Source organism: Hemiscyllium ocellatum, chromosome 22, assembly GCF_020745735.1.
Source record: "Hemiscyllium ocellatum isolate sHemOce1 chromosome 22, sHemOce1.pat.X.cur, whole genome shotgun sequence".
NCBI classification, from domain to species: Eukaryota; Metazoa; Chordata; class Chondrichthyes; order Orectolobiformes; family Hemiscylliidae; genus Hemiscyllium; species Hemiscyllium ocellatum.
In genome coordinates this window covers 17481083-17496983 of record NC_083422.1, presented here as the reverse complement: position 1 = coordinate 17496983, position 15901 = coordinate 17481083, and the positions used below count along the sequence as shown (strand labels likewise).

Below are 15901 nucleotides of genomic sequence, written 5' to 3'. Positions count from 1 at the left end.
TCACAATCTCATCCTAAATAATGGACTCTAAAATTTTATCAATAATTGAGTTCAGGCTAACCAGGCCTAACCAGTTTTGTGTCTTCTGCCTCCCTCCCTTCTTAAACAGGGGTGCTACATTAACCATATTCTAATTCTCCACTTCTTCCTCTTAAAAGACTATGCGTTTGGGTGAATACCATCTTCACTCACTGAGTGCAAGGAAAAGAACTGGACGTGCTGCCAAAGATCACTGAAGGATATAGAATTTCCTAGCAATAAGTCATGATTTGTAGGAGCCGGTGTTGGGCTGGGGTCGGCAAAGCTAAAAATCACACAACACCAGTTTTTAGTCCAATAGGTTTATTTGGAGGCACTAGCTTTCAAAGCGCTGCTTCTTCATCAGGTGGTTGAATGATGAAGAAGCAGCACTTCAAAAGCTAGTGCCTCCAAATAAACCTGTTGGACTGTAACTTGATATTGTGCGATTTTTAACTAGAAATATGTTACACACCTGTGTTCCTCTCAGTCAAATGTGATACTTCATATTATCTTCGCCTGTTTTGCAGAGAAACCTTTATGCTTCTGAGTTGTTTACTTCGAGTACATAAATTATGATAGATTTTTCTACTTAATTATAAAGAAGATTGAATAAAAATCTATATATACACTATGTGTGCATCAAAATTGGAAATGAATTACTATTTATATTCCTTGGGCCAACTACCTTTGGCCTTCAACCTGACTTTGCACAAGCATTGCTTTTGATGCTGACTTGAGCATGTCTGACACCATGGGAAATTAAATAGTACTGTAAAAATCTTAACATTTGTGAACACTTCCTCACTTTCTTCATTATAAATTCCCAGTCTATTTTTCAGGCATTCTTAGGATCTCATTCTTGGAGTAATTAGAACGTTACTTAACAAATAGAGTCAAATACATGCAGTTCAGATAGACTGGAATATCAATGTACTGTACTCTGATAAAATCAGTCATATCCATTCTAATTCTTCACGACTTCTCATACACAAGGATAGGAGCAGGTCATTCAACTCAGTCAGCCTAATCAACTATTCACTTAGATTATGGCTAATCTTTTGAGAACCACGAGACTCTTGCACTCAGCAAGTTTCTGAACAATTATAAACACATGTCCATCATTGTTGCAAAAATGATGTCAAACTGATAAAAACATATATGAATACATCCTCACAACAAAAAGAAATCAAGATTACTCTGGAACATGAATTCAATTACCACGTTTGGCATTAGGCAAGACAGGTTTTGAGGGAGAACTGATGCCAGCAATGGTTTCTTGCTTCTGGTTGATGGTAGAGATAAAGGTGCTAAAAGTTGGAAATTGGACTTTGGATCCTCTTTCACTTCCCTGCAATAAGACAAGATGTACTGATTAAAAATAGTTTTAAAAATCTGTAATAATTATTACCAATGAGGGAATCATTAGTGATTGATAACACTCACAAATCGTTAAAACCCAAGTTACAAATAAAGCTACTCCCCATATGAATCATAAATGGACATACACTGGTGGTCATCTGAAGACACAAGCAACTAAAAAATGTTTAATACATAAAATGTGAAGAAATGTGGCACAAAATCCAATAGAATATTAAACTAATCACAACCATATACTGTATCACACTTGTTCTGCTGTCTGTGTCTCTTTCTTTTAACAACTGTTATTGGAAATAATGGATGCCAGAAAGTGAGATTACAACCAAAATCCAAACTAAGGGTTCACAGAAATTCAGAAAATGTCTCTGAGCTAAAAATTGATTTAGAAAAAGGGAGTCAAGCTGTATTTAAAACTGACAAATTACCAGAATTCTATGGGATGCATTTACAGGTACTGAGGAATTAACGGATGAAAATTGCAGAAATACTGTCTGTAATCTTCCAATCCTCCTGAGAGATACAGGAGTGGCCCCAAGAGGTTTGGGGAAACTTTAAATATTATGTCCTTCATCAAAAGAATTGTGAACTCACCAATTCTAGGCCAGACATTCAGTTTAACACAGCAGTGAGAAAACTTTTTAAGATAATAATCTGGAGAAATTAATAGCCACTCAGACAAGAATTGGTTGCATTAGGAAAGGCATTGTGGATTTGTTAAGAACTAATTGTATTCAACTAATGATTTGGGTTTTTTTTAATGAGTTGATAGCAGGGCCAGTGCTACCATGCAATAGATAGTTACCTTGAGCAGCAGGTTTTGAAGGATGGGGGGAATTGGATGAGCTATTCATGAAATTACACAAATAATCATCAGCTTCCATTTGTATCCACTGATATACATCCACATACTCTGACAGACATGGAGATTTACATGAATTTATATTGCAATGTTTTGCAAAATTCATATTTCCCAATATGTTTAAATACTTTCAGAAATTTATACATTCACATAGCTATCACAAGATTATTCCATGACCAGTAAATAATTTGTGATGATTATGATTTTATAAAATTGTGTATAAAATCGTCTAGTAACTTGCAGGAACACAACATTATGCCATGTGAAACATTTTACACGTTATAAAATGAGAATTTCTTCAAGCACATATGTGAAAAGTATAAAATCAGTAAAACATTGTCTTCGTACAAGCAAACTAAATCTGTAATTATAAATGCAGAATTTTATTCTTAATAATGCACAATATTAACTTTCAAATGTGGCACTAAGTTCCAACTAGGGCATCTAATACTCCCACAATGGCCCAGAGTAATAGAGTTCATGAGTTCATATGGCTGCTATAGTATTTATGGACATCTAAAAGTGGCTTTGATAAAGGTTCCAGCACTTGGCAGAAGATATCACTTTGAATGTGATGGCGACAGATTCAATTATGGATATCCAAAGGGAATTGGATAACTATCTAAAGAGAAAATGAAGTGCAGGACCAAAGAGAAAAACAAGTAAGACTAGCTAAGTTGCTCTTCCAGAAAGCTATAAAGGAATGGCAGACCAAACTGTCTTCTTCTGTGTGGTTACCATGGTTCTGTATTGGCTCTTGGTATCTTATCACACAGTAACAATTCATAGAATTTCCTAAGACTTGCATTTCATAAACCTTGCTCCATCTCCCTCTGTAGGTAGAGCTAAGATAGTAACCAAAATAACTGTTCTGAGGCTGGGAGGAGGGGGCAATACACTGAAGGCAATTGATTACTTTTGACTACAAAAAAGGATAAAACTATAAATTTTGAACTACAGCAGGATTAATTTTGAAAAGAAAGTAAACAATGCAACTGTATACATGGGCTAAATAATATCTAATTCAGGGTCAGGTGAATTGGCCATGCTAAATTGCTCGTAGTGTTAGGTAAGGGGTAAATGTAAAGTATGGGTGGGTTGCGCTTCGGTGGGTCGGTGTGGACTTGTTGGGCCGAAGGGCCTGTTTCCACACTGTAAGTAATCTAATAGTGCAAAGATGTTGCATTGCGATTGCCAATTCTCTAGGACTGATTAGGAATAGGAATAGATTCTTGACCTCCTTGGCAGTGCTATCAGTGACCTAAGCGTGTTAGCCCATATCCCATTTGTAACTTCAGCAATGTGACTATAAAATCTATTGCATAGTCATGAGACAGTTCTATTCTGCATATTGGCTTGGTCTCTTTTAGAAGCTTGTGGCCTGTATTGGTTTCCTTTTACATGTGACTTATATCTGAGTCACTTGGGATGGCACAGCGGCTCAGTGATTAGCACTGCTACCTTACACCAGGGACACGAGTGCAATTCCAGACTTGGGCGACTGTCTGTGGGCTTTGTCCAGATGCTGTCTCTTCCTCCCACAGTCCAAAGATGTGCAGGTTTGGGAACTGGCATGCTAAATTGCCCATGGTGCCCAGGGATGTGCAGGCAAGGTGGATTAGCCATGGAAAATGCTGGGTTATAGAGATAGGGTAGGGGACTGGGTCTGAGCGTGATGCTCTTCAGAGGATCAGTGTGAACCCAATTGGATGAATGGCCTGCTTCCACTCTCTAGGGATTCTACGATACTATGATCTTACCGTGGTAGGTTTCAGCAAACTGTACATAATACTGTTCATAATAAGTACATCTCTTACTAGTACAGAACCATCCATCCTTTTTCTCATATTCTCTTGCATGTGACTACTTATGTCACTATTACAGCTCATGGTATATATCACCTTCACATTGTCTTTTCCATTCTTAATATATTGCAATAAGTTGCAGAAAGCACTCCAATTTTATTTGAATTCAGTAACAAAAGCTCAATGTTGGCAATATGTTGTTACTCTTATATTTTAAAAAGGATAGAATTACAGAAAGTAAATTAGACTCAACAACTTAATAAAATACAACAGGTCTTATACATGAAGGAAAGTATCAGCCTACCTTTTATTGATCTTTCACCATGATTTGTATAAGTCTGACATTAGCATTCTGTAGTCATTAACCAAATGGATTATCAAACGGTCAGATTTTGTTTAGACAAGTCCCAAAGAGATACACTTTTTCCTCCTTAATATTTGTGCCTGTCACTATCTAAGAGTGGTCAATAAAAGCCCTAGCAACAACATCATCTATGTACATTTAAAACACATCACCATGAAAATACATTTAAAATACTGAGGGATACTAGTAGATCCTTATTGTGAAGATGTTGTGGCAGGCTGGATTGATACTGAGACTTAAAGGCATAATTTGCTCTGCTGACCTGCAAGAAATTGGATGTCCCGAGGCTAGGATGGCGTGCCTCTAACTTACAGGTAGATTGTAAGGAATTTACATTCCCATCCGTTGTCATTCAGAGCCATTTCCTAGGTATTATAAGAACACGACAGTTGGAATTTTGACTACTCCCTGCAGTTAAACATGATTCACACCAAATTTGACTATTAAAGGGATGGCTTACATTATATTGTTTCTGGAAATGAGGTGGTCACTGCATTGTGTCATGAATGGCATGTGACTATGGGTTGCCTTGTGGGCATCATTGACTATGATATAAAAATTTTGTATCAAGGAAGAACTGTTTCCTTTGTTCGAAGAGAGATCCCTTGACATGACTTCGCAAGTACTGCAAGGTGTGTTAAAGGATTTCTCCAGAAAGCTTGTACTATACTGTGTTTAATACATTTTGCTTGTTCACAGAAGTTGGTGTGTTGCAGTTGCTTCAAGTGTGTAAGAATCTCAAGAAAAAGAACCTAACAATACCATGCCACTATTATATTGTGATTAGTCTTGATTGACTAATCACTGACCAATTAGTGTATTTGCAACCAAAACACCAACTGCTACCTAGTCTCTGTAGTGATTGTAACAAGGTCAGCCAGGTGGACCTCATAGGATATTAGTTCCCTGATTGGGGCTATTAAACTGATTCAATTAGGGAACCCTGGCTAACAGATATAAACAGGGGTGTCCTTGCTGGGTTGCTGGGGGTCTGTATTATATCCATTGTTTTTTATGTAATTGGACCATCTTGTATGCACAAATGTCAGTGATACAGTTTTGTGGCGATTGAAACTGGGATTTGAGGTTTGCCCTCATCTCCCTGAAAACCGGTTGAATGGTAGAGATTGGGGCCTGGCTTTGCCATTATTCTCCACTGTAAAATTGCTGTTTCTCTGTATACAGCTGTTAATGTTAACTGTTTTGTAAACTGTGATTTGTTTAATAAAATATTTTTAAAAAAAGGGTGTCAGAGGTTCAGTTCATTCTGAGAGTTGGTTCTGAGGAAGCTGGACCAGTTTCACGTACTACGCATGTGTAAATAAAGGGTGACTTGGTGATGGGTTACCAGCTTCTGTGGAGTTATTTCAGTCTCCTTGCAACTTTTATGTCAGACAGCAGTTGTAAAGGTATTAAATAAACAAGATAAAATTTTGAAGACTGCTATCTATATTGTGTGACTGAATCTTCAAAGGTCAAATTTGTATTGGCAGCACTAATTACCATTAAATTCAAGGACAAAAAAACCCAGAATTAAATATCAAATAAATATTGCCACAAAAACAAACTTTTGTGGAATGTTCAGTGTATCACAAGGCTATGGCTGGGAGCTGTAGATTTTAAGAAGCTTGCTGTACCTCATTTCTGACTGACATTAGAAAATGTGTCCAGAAATGATGCAAAACAACAACTTTTATCACAAATTAACAATTCCACATTGTTTCAAGAATTAAACAGCTTCTATCAATCAAAGTATTCAGCAAAGGCAAATGAGTGTAAGGATTTGCAAAATATTAAAATTTTCAGAAATATGGGCTTACATCACACTGATAAAGACCCTGTTTTAAGGAGCAATGCAGCCTCTTAATGGGGACTTGCTTTGATCCCTATTAATCCAGCATCATCTTACTACAATCACCAAGTGGTCTTAGTCATTCTAATTCATGAATCTGATTCACTACTTATTTTAATGGGACTATGGTTATTAGCTGTTAAATTGTTTCAGTGAAGGAAGAGGCAGAGTGGCAAAACAAAATTTAAGAAATAAAGAGATAGCATAAATTGTGGGTTAAAATTATATATGCCAGAATTTCCCATGATTTTTGCATCCTGAATTAGGCTTCATAACATTGATGATGTTGATTACAGTGGTAGCAATACCCCAGGAATCCTGAGGCTAATTTCCCCCCAGTGTCATTACATAAGAGCATTAATGAAAGTTAAGTTAGTTCAAAGAGATTTTCTTTATTTCTCTGGCAGTGCTATTGCTGAAAAACTTAATTCCACAAATAAAAAGAAATATGTATCATTGACAGCAGTAATTTTGATATTTTCGAATTGGCTTAATTCCCATATTTGAGTATTTCCTCAGTTTGTAGAGTCAAAATAAGTGAGAGAAAATTTGCAAGAAAGCCCATTTTAAATCTGATTCTGGAAGCCAAATCAACTAATTGTGCTACAGCTACAAAGGATACTTATCAAACAGTTCACAAAAGAGACAGCAACGATGACGCAAGTTAAAGTGCTTCATGTTGCCAGCTTCTCATATCCCTAAGACAACACTGGATGAAGTATTTTATTAGTAAAGCTATACCTCACTTTCAGACAGACAAACAAAAATATGTGTTCCATATGTCAGTGCATGCTGAGAGATAGGATGTTTAAAGGGTGCTTACCTTTTATTCGGTAGGTTTTGACACACTTGTATTTATTTTTCAAATGAATCTTAAACTACAGAAAACAAAAGAACAGCCTAACAATTGAATCACATCATTTCTGTGTTTTCAGCATATGATGAGCAACTAAGGATCCGATATAAGGGGTGGGTGGGGTAATTCCAGAAGTGTTCCAGAATTTGATCAGGCTTCCCCATAGGCATGCTCGGTAGAACTACTTGCAAAGTTCATTCTGATATGAATGAAAGGGTCCTAGATGATGACAGGATATTCTCCATGCGGCAATATATCTCTGACAGCTGGAATATAATTCTGTGCTCGAGGAGACTGGCACTCTTTATTTCCTGTCAGAATTCCTGGACTCATACCCTTGGTGATTCACGTCATGGATCCATCCAGCTTGAAGCTTTTTCCCAGATTACCGTTCCTGGTATCCTTGTAGTATTCTCCACCCCTATGGGTATGGTACTGGGTAAAGGTTGTTTGAGGTAATTCACTGCCACAAATCCTTCTTTACCTTGGGTCTACCTAGTGATTAGTGGTGGAGGATAAACCACTATGGAGTCTCTACAGAAAAGGCACTGTTCTTAGATAACAAGAAAGTTTATATATTATACATATAACAACATTTGAACAAGTGTAATTATCAACACCTTAGGGAGCTCCCTCCAGAAACATCTGCTCCCTCCAAAAGCTAGAGCAGAATTCGTTGGGCTCAAGCTCTTCAAGTTTTGGCTAAGTGTCAATTTTGAGAAGTTTAATGGACAGTGACTTTTCATATACTCTGCTGCCCAACTTAGTAATTAAGCATCTATACAATTATACAAATCCCCTTCATAAAATCTGCAGAGGCAGAAGTGGTTGCTGATTCCAACATTCACATCGTAAGAGCCATATTTAAACCCCAGTCACACATCATTTCAAATGCTGCTAGCCAAGAACCACGGTTACTGTTTTGCTGTACAATCCCAAAAGGCATGGCTGAGACAGGGATGTTGACACACCTTGCAGGTGGGACTTGGACATCCTAACTGATGGAGTAGTGGAGAGGAGAGCTATTCTCTTTCCCAAACCAAAGGAAACCACAGTACTAGACAATGCCATCCTGATCCAAAGTGTATGGTCCACGGTCCAGAGAACACGTAGTAATGACACAAGAAGGTTAATGACAGCATTTTCTCTCGGCTAATTGTTATGACCCACTTTGGAAAATGTATTGATCCTCAAGCTCCATTATTCCTGATATTTTCAGAGTTAAATGAACTAATCGAAGCACGCACAAATTTACCTATCCATTGGAATCAAGTTAATAGAAAACACTAACCAAGTCCCTGTACTTGACAAGAACTGCTGTTTATTCCAAATTACAAACTATCAACACACAGCTTTACTGATTAAAGCTCTAATACTCTTTGAAAATACACACACACACACACACACAAACAAACAACAAAAACTTTGGTTTTATGGATGGATGGAAAACAAGCTGGGAACTATAGTTCAATAGCAACAGTCCACAAGGTTTGCTGTGATTATCTTTTTGACTTGCCTGGCCTTTCTGTTTTTCAATTCTCTTTCTCCAGGTCCCTCAATTTGTCCATAGGCCACGCAGCAATTAGTACACTCACTGCAAAGTTTCTTATTTACTAGTTAAAGACAACATCTAGGAACCAGTGAGACAAATTAACTGGTTTTCCTCAGGCTTCAGATATTTTACTGCAGAGAAAAAGTTTCACTCCACCCACCCTTCCAACAGTCTGAAGATTTTTCATTGCATGGTTTATACCCACAAAAGCTGTTCAACTACTCATCAACCAATAACATGGTCATCAGGCTGATGGCATGTGGCATCCACAACAGGTTATAATTGTACAAACCAATCAGCTACTTGTTGCCAGCCAAATCTTATGCTATAGAAAACAAAGAACTGTGAATGCTGAAGATCTGAAACCAAACAAAAACCTTTTCAATCCAATGACTTTTTCACAACTATTTAAAATGTTAACTGTGCTTTCTCTCCACAGGTGCTGCCAGACCTGCTGAGTTTCTCCAGCAATGTCTGTTTTTATCCAACTCTGTGTAAACCCTTTAATGATAGCTGTCTACAAACAGCTTTCCCCCGCTGCTCGAACAAAGCAACACCGTAAAGACCACACATAATGTGTGACAATAACTTATTCCTTTTAAATCAAGCACAGTTCCTTCCACAGTCCTGTTTTTCCTTTCCATTTTAGTCTGCAATCAAAAATACAGGAAGTACAATGATAAAGTCTTTATATATCTCACGTTCAGACTCAGAGATATAGAGCACAGAAACAGACCCTTTCGTCCAACTCATCCATGCTGACCAGATATCCAACCCAATCCAGTCCCACCTGCCAGCATCTGGCCCATATTCCTCCAAACCCTTCCTATTCATATGCCCATCCAGATGCCTTTTAAATGCTGCAATTGCACCAGCCTCCACCACTTCCTCTGGCAGCTCATTCCATATATGCATCACCCTCTGCATGAAAAAGTTGCCCCTTAGGTCTCTTTTATATCTTTCCCGTCTCACCCGAAACCTATGCCCTCTAGTTCTGGACTCCCCCACCCCAGAGAAAAGACTTTGTCCATGTATCCTATCCATGCCTCTCATGAGTTTATAAACCTCTATTAGGTCACCCCTTAGCCTCAAACGCTCCAGGGAAAACAGTCCCAGCCTGTTCAGCCTTGCCCCATAGCTCAAATTCTCCGACTCTGGCAATATCCTTGTAAATCTTTTCTGAACCCTTTCAAGTTTTATATCTTTCCTATAGGAAGGAGACCAGAATTTCACATAATATTCCAAAAGTGGCCTAACCAATGTCCTGGACAGATGCAACATGACCTCCCAACTCCTGTACTTAATACTCTGATGAATAAAGGAACGCATACCAAACGCCTTCTTCACTAACCTGCTGTGCTTTAACCAGCAACACATTTTCAGCTCTGATCTCCAGCATCTGCAGACCTCACTTTTTACTCGCCTTCTTCACTATCCTATCTACCTGCAATTCTACTTTCACGGAGGTATGAACCTTCACTCCAAGATCTCTTTGTTCAGCAACAAAGACAGGACCTTACCATTAAGTGTATTACTCCTGCTAAGATTTGCTTTCCCAAAATGCAGCATCTCGCACTTCATCTGCCACTTCTCAGCCCATTGTCCCATCTGATCAAGGACCCATTGTAATCTGAGGTAACCTTCTTCACTGTCCACTACACCTCCAATTTTGATGTCATCTGCAAACTTACTAACTATGCTCAAGTGACGAAAAGTATCTGACCAGATGGGCCAATGGGCTGAGAAGTGGCAGATGGAGTTTAATTCAGATAAATGCGAGGTGCTGCATTTTGGGAAAGCAAATCTTAGCAGGACTTATACACTTAATGGTTAAGGTTCTAGGGAGTGTTGCTGAACAAAGAGACCTTGGAGTGCAGGTTCATAGCTCCTTGAAAGTGAAGTTGCAGGTAGATAGGATAGTGAAGGCGGCATTTGGTCTGCTTTCCTTTACTGGTCAGAGTACTGAGTACAGGAGTTGGGAGGTCATGTTGTGGCTGTACAGGACATTGGTTAGGCCACTGTTGGAATATTGTGTGCAATTCTGGTCTCCTTCCTATCGGAAGGATGTTGTGAAACTTGAAAGGGTTCAGAAAAGATTTACAAGGATGTTGCCAGGATTGGAGGATCTGAGCTACAGGGAGAGGCTGAACAGGCTGGGGCTGTTTTCCCTGTAGCGTCGAAGGCTGAGGGGTGACCTTATAGAGGTTTACAAAATTATGAGGGGCATGGATAGGATAAATAGGTAAAGTCTTTTCTCTGGGGTGGAGGAGTCCAGAACTAGAGAGCATAGGTTTAGGGTGAGAGGGGAAAGATATAAAAGAGATCGAAGGGGCAACTTTTTCACGCAGAGGGTGGTATGTGTATGAAATGAGCTGCCAGAGGATGTGGTGGAGGCTGGTACAATTGCAACATTTAAGAGGCATTTGGACAGGTATATGAATAGGAAGGGTTTGGAGGGATCTGGGCCGGGTGCTGGCAGGTGGGACTAGATTGGGTTGGGATATCTGGTTGGCATGGATGGGTTGGACCGATGGGTCTGTTTCCATGCTGTGCATCTATGACTCTAAGTAGTGGACCCAGCACTGATGTTTATGGTACTCCACTGGTCACAGGTCTCCAGTCTGAAAAACGACCCTCCACCACCACCCTTTATCTTCTATCTTTGAGCCAGTTCTGTATCCAACTGGCTAGTTCTCCCTGCATTCCATGAGATCTAACTTTGCTAACCAGTCTCCCATGGGCATCCTTGTCGAACGCCTTACTGAAGTCCAGATAGATCACGTCCACCGCCCTGTCCTCATCAGTCCTCTTTGTTACTTCCTTAAAAACTCAATCAAGTTTGTGAGACATGATTTTCCACACACAAAGCCATGCTGACTCTCCCTAATCAGTCCTTGCCTTTCCAAATACATGTACATGCCATCCCTCAGGATTCCCTCCAACAACCTGCCCACCACCGATGTCAGGCTCACTGGTCTACAGTTCCCTGGCTTGTCCTTTCCACCTTTGCTAAATAATGGCACCATGTTAGCCAACCTCCAGTCCTCCGGCACCTCATCTGTACCCACTTAACAAATTCCTCGACATCTAAACCCTTAACACTATTGCAGTCCCAGTCTAAGATAAAATCCCCTACCATAACCACCCTATTATTCTAACAGATAACTGAGATTTCCTTACAAATTTGTTTCTCATTTTCCTGCTGACTATTAGGGAGTATATATTACAATCCCAATAAGGTGATCACCCATTTCTTATTTCTCAGTTCAACCCAAGTAACTTTCTCTGATTCTGCCAGTATACCGACTTTTCACAAGGCTAATGGTCTACCGCTTGTTATTGCATGCAGCATCTTCACCCAGTCACTCTCATCCACCTCATTACTCAAACAACGAGCCCTTCCTGTCCTTTGGTCTTTCTACTCCCTCACTCAGGACACCTGACCAACTTCCTCCATCTGCATCAACAATTAAAGCTGTACCAGCTACTTTAATCTCACTCAATCCCTCCCTTTGTCTCACTATAAGAAAACACAGCATACAGTAAAGGCTCAAAATGACCAAGATGAGTGGAGGGTGGCTGACACATGTCTCCACATCCCAAGCAAAGAGAAAATCCTTGGGCTTGCTGAAGAGGACCATGACTGCTCACGTGGGGATGAGCAAGGCTCAGCAACCAAGCTGTACTGTGGCTCCATTACCACTAGTATGAACGAGTTTGTAACATGCTCAAGCCTCTACTCCAACTGTGCAATTCATTCACTCTTCTGTCTTATACAGGCATCAGTGGCAACCACTGCATGTGAGAGACCAGCCCTCAAGACATCAGTTTCACCTCCACCTTGAGGAAAGAAGCCACAGATCTCTCAGAGGATGCACAGACAAGACTTTCTCCTGCACGTCACCTGCTCCAATGATGTTACACCAGTGGCACTTGATCTAGATTAGACTCAGGAGCACATTCTGATGAGCACATAAGTAGTATGACTCTTCAGCTGGTCAAAGAAGAAGTACAACAGGCCCTTGGCATTCAGTGGATTGCTGCAGACTGGGAAATCTGGTCAGCCCCAGGCAAGAGGTGATCCTATTATGTTGGCCATTAATAACTTCATGCAAATGCACAGACAGAGGTCACAGTGGCAACAGGCATATTTGTCAGAGGCACTTGATAAACTGGATTGAAGGTTGTAGAAGCCCAACAATTCCACTTGTGCCATGCTGTTCTGGCATGTACATAATCTAACTTTCTCCACGGACAGGTTAGCACTCCCAGAAAGAAGGCAGGTTCAGCAAAACATTCAATGGATGCTGCAAATACCCTCAGACCCATATTCTAACCACAGGTGTCCCATCAATAGCAGGGCAAGAGGGGGATGAGAGACTTTGACCTCACTCCGGGTGACCTTTCCTCACAAGGAGGCAGGGCAGTGGCTATGGATACCCAGACAGAGAAGGAACCACATACATACTCCTCCCCTAAGTGAAGTCAGATGATCAAATGGACTTCCAACATCTCCATCCCACAGGATCCCTCCCATTCTATGTAAGCTCCCATCATTATATCTAAAATTAGCCTGTCTTCATAACAATGATCCTTGCTACATCCTAGCTTACTGGTTCCAATCCCCACACTTGAGTTTCCCCACTTTCCCCAACACAGCACTACTGATCTATGAATCGCAGACTGCCTTGGGAAGACAGCCCTAACTGACAAAAGCCCAGCCCAATGACTGATTTTTGTGCAGCTCCCAAATTGACAATAAAGTTAATCTCTGGATTGGTTGCATTTGACCTGCAAGACTGACTGTGGCCCATGCTGAGACTGGAAGGCCATAGATCTGTGGACCCTGATGACACCAAGTGTCAGACTTACCACTGACAACCCTTACGTGATTGTGCTGGCACTGCATGAATGTCCAAAGACTTCCTCGACTGGACTAAGGGCAACCTCCCTTAAACATCAGGCATGGCTATTTGATTAAAGGATAAGGCGTGTTGATGGGCAGCACACTGGCTCAGTGGTTAGCAATACTGCTGCCTCAGTGCCAGGGATCCAGATGCAATCCCAGCCTTGCATGACTGTCTGTGTGGAGTGTGCACATTCTCCCGTGTCTGGGTGAATTTCTGCAGGTGTTCACAAATGATTTTACTTTTTTCCATTTTAAAACATTCAATGAAATTAAGAGTCTTTAAATCAAAATATTCCACAAAGCTGTTAAGAGTCAACCACATTGTTGTGGATCTGCAGTTACATGTACAACAATTGATGAGAGTTTCAGGGTTGCCATTACTGAGACAAGCTTTATATTTCAGTTTTTCGTAAATCAAATGTACATTCCACCAATTGCTATTGTTGGATTTGAGCCTATCCTCTTAAACATCACAGTATTAGCCTTGGCATCTGGAATACTAGTCCAGTGTCATTAGCATCATAAACAATATATGATGGGGAGATGGTGTATTACGGGTAAGAACAAGAACACAATAATTACAGAAAAGACATTTAAAATTATTTGTTGATCAAAAATCAAAACCAAAGGTTTCAATTGTGATTCAGTATTTCTATTTAAATGTCTGACTGGGACATCTACATTTTCTTTCCGAGTGAGCCCTAGCTGTACCGAATTATTTAAAAATAGGCTTTGAATCATCTACTGAGTGCAATTTATTGAAACTCAACACAAGTCTAAAGCACGTACTGCTTTCTCCTAATTTGCTAAAGATCAGAGGCCAGAAAGTTAGGCATTAGAAATTTTTCTGTGCAGTACATCACTGATTTAGGACTACTTGTTCCAGTCATTGAGTCTGAATAGGAAGAAATATCACTTCTAAGCATAGCATGGACACCACAGCAAAGATTTTCCAAGTGTAGTGCTGACAGTAACCTAGGAGTGTTTCTTTTGAACAATGGAATGATTACCAATTAGTACATCAGTTGAGGAGGGTATTCATTTGATTTTTAAACTGTAACTGTCAACCAGTAGTAACACCAACATGAAAAGTTAAACGAGTCTTTATACTTTCTGTTCCTCTCCTTAGTATTTTTTTTGTAAGACCATACTGGTCTGGAAAATGCTGGCAATATGCCACAGAAATAAAATAATTATGCATTATCAAGTTGAATAAATCCACACAGATTCAGATAATTACTTTTTAATATTAGTGGCAATCTGTTCAGAGCCTCTTAGTTCACAATTTCTTGAACATTTCAGTTAAAAATAACCTGTGGCTAGGCTGATATATATCAAACCACATCCATGCTTTTGTCTGCTCACAACCTCTGTTTATCATAAACTTTTCTTAAGTGACTTTGAGAAAGTCAGTTACAAGTTGTCTTGTCAATTGAGAATGTGACTTATCATGAATTTATCCTTTCATAGTCAGGGACAGAAACCAGGAAAATTTAGGTTTCTATGACACCCTGTCTGTTTGTTATGCAAGTTGATGTTGGAACTGCACAGAAGGTAATTAACATGTTTCAGGAGGTAATCACACTCCTCCAATTTCTCGCCTATTGGATTAGAATTGTGCCTGTTTCAATCTAATTGTTGCTGAGTCTATGTTAATTCAGTTGGCTGATGGCAGGTTTCTGATGCAAAGAAACATGACACCAACAGCACAGGTTCAACTTCCACACTGGTGAGGTCACTATGAAGGTCTCTCATTCTTAACCTCTTCCCTTGTCAGTGCCATGGTGACCCTCAGGTTAAAACACCATCCATTGTCTGTCTCTAATGAATGAGTGGGACGATTGTGACTTTACCTTTTGTTACTGCCGGATAACATGAAGACAGAAAGATCAAAAAGACAACAAGTTCTCAATCCCATTGCTCCAATTATTTCTTGCTTGGTCCCCTTGACTTCCAGCCTTTGTCAACTGAAGATTATCTAAATCTCTACTGTCTGTATCCACATGTACTTAATCCTGCTCACCCATTACCTTGTATTTGTTGAATTTTACTCACTCCCGATCCAAGAGCAGATGGATTTTCAAGTTTGCATCCTTTTGTTCCGAGCCTTCATGACCTCACCTTATTTATTTCTGCAACTTTCTCAGCCCTCCAACACTTGCTGAAAAGTGTTCCTCTAATTCTAGTTCTTGTGCATTAATTATCCATTTTCTTTGTTCAGCATTGGCAGCTGTGCCATCAGCTGTCTAAGCTCCTAAGCTTTGGAATTCCTTTAGTAAATTTGTATCTCTCTACTTCTCAGCCCC

General features: G+C 39.8%; 1 protein-coding gene across 1 annotated transcript in view; it reads right to left on the bottom strand.

Moving 5' to 3' along the window:
- hectd2 (HECT domain containing 2) overlaps positions 1 to 15901 on the bottom strand; it is a 139699-nt gene that overhangs the window by 87899 nt on the left and 35899 nt on the right. The window contains exon 3 of the mRNA XM_060841778.1: positions 1240 to 1369. Coding sequence (XP_060697761.1) covers positions 1240 to 1369 — 130 coding nt within the window. The remainder of the gene's footprint in view (positions 1 to 1239; positions 1370 to 15901) is intronic.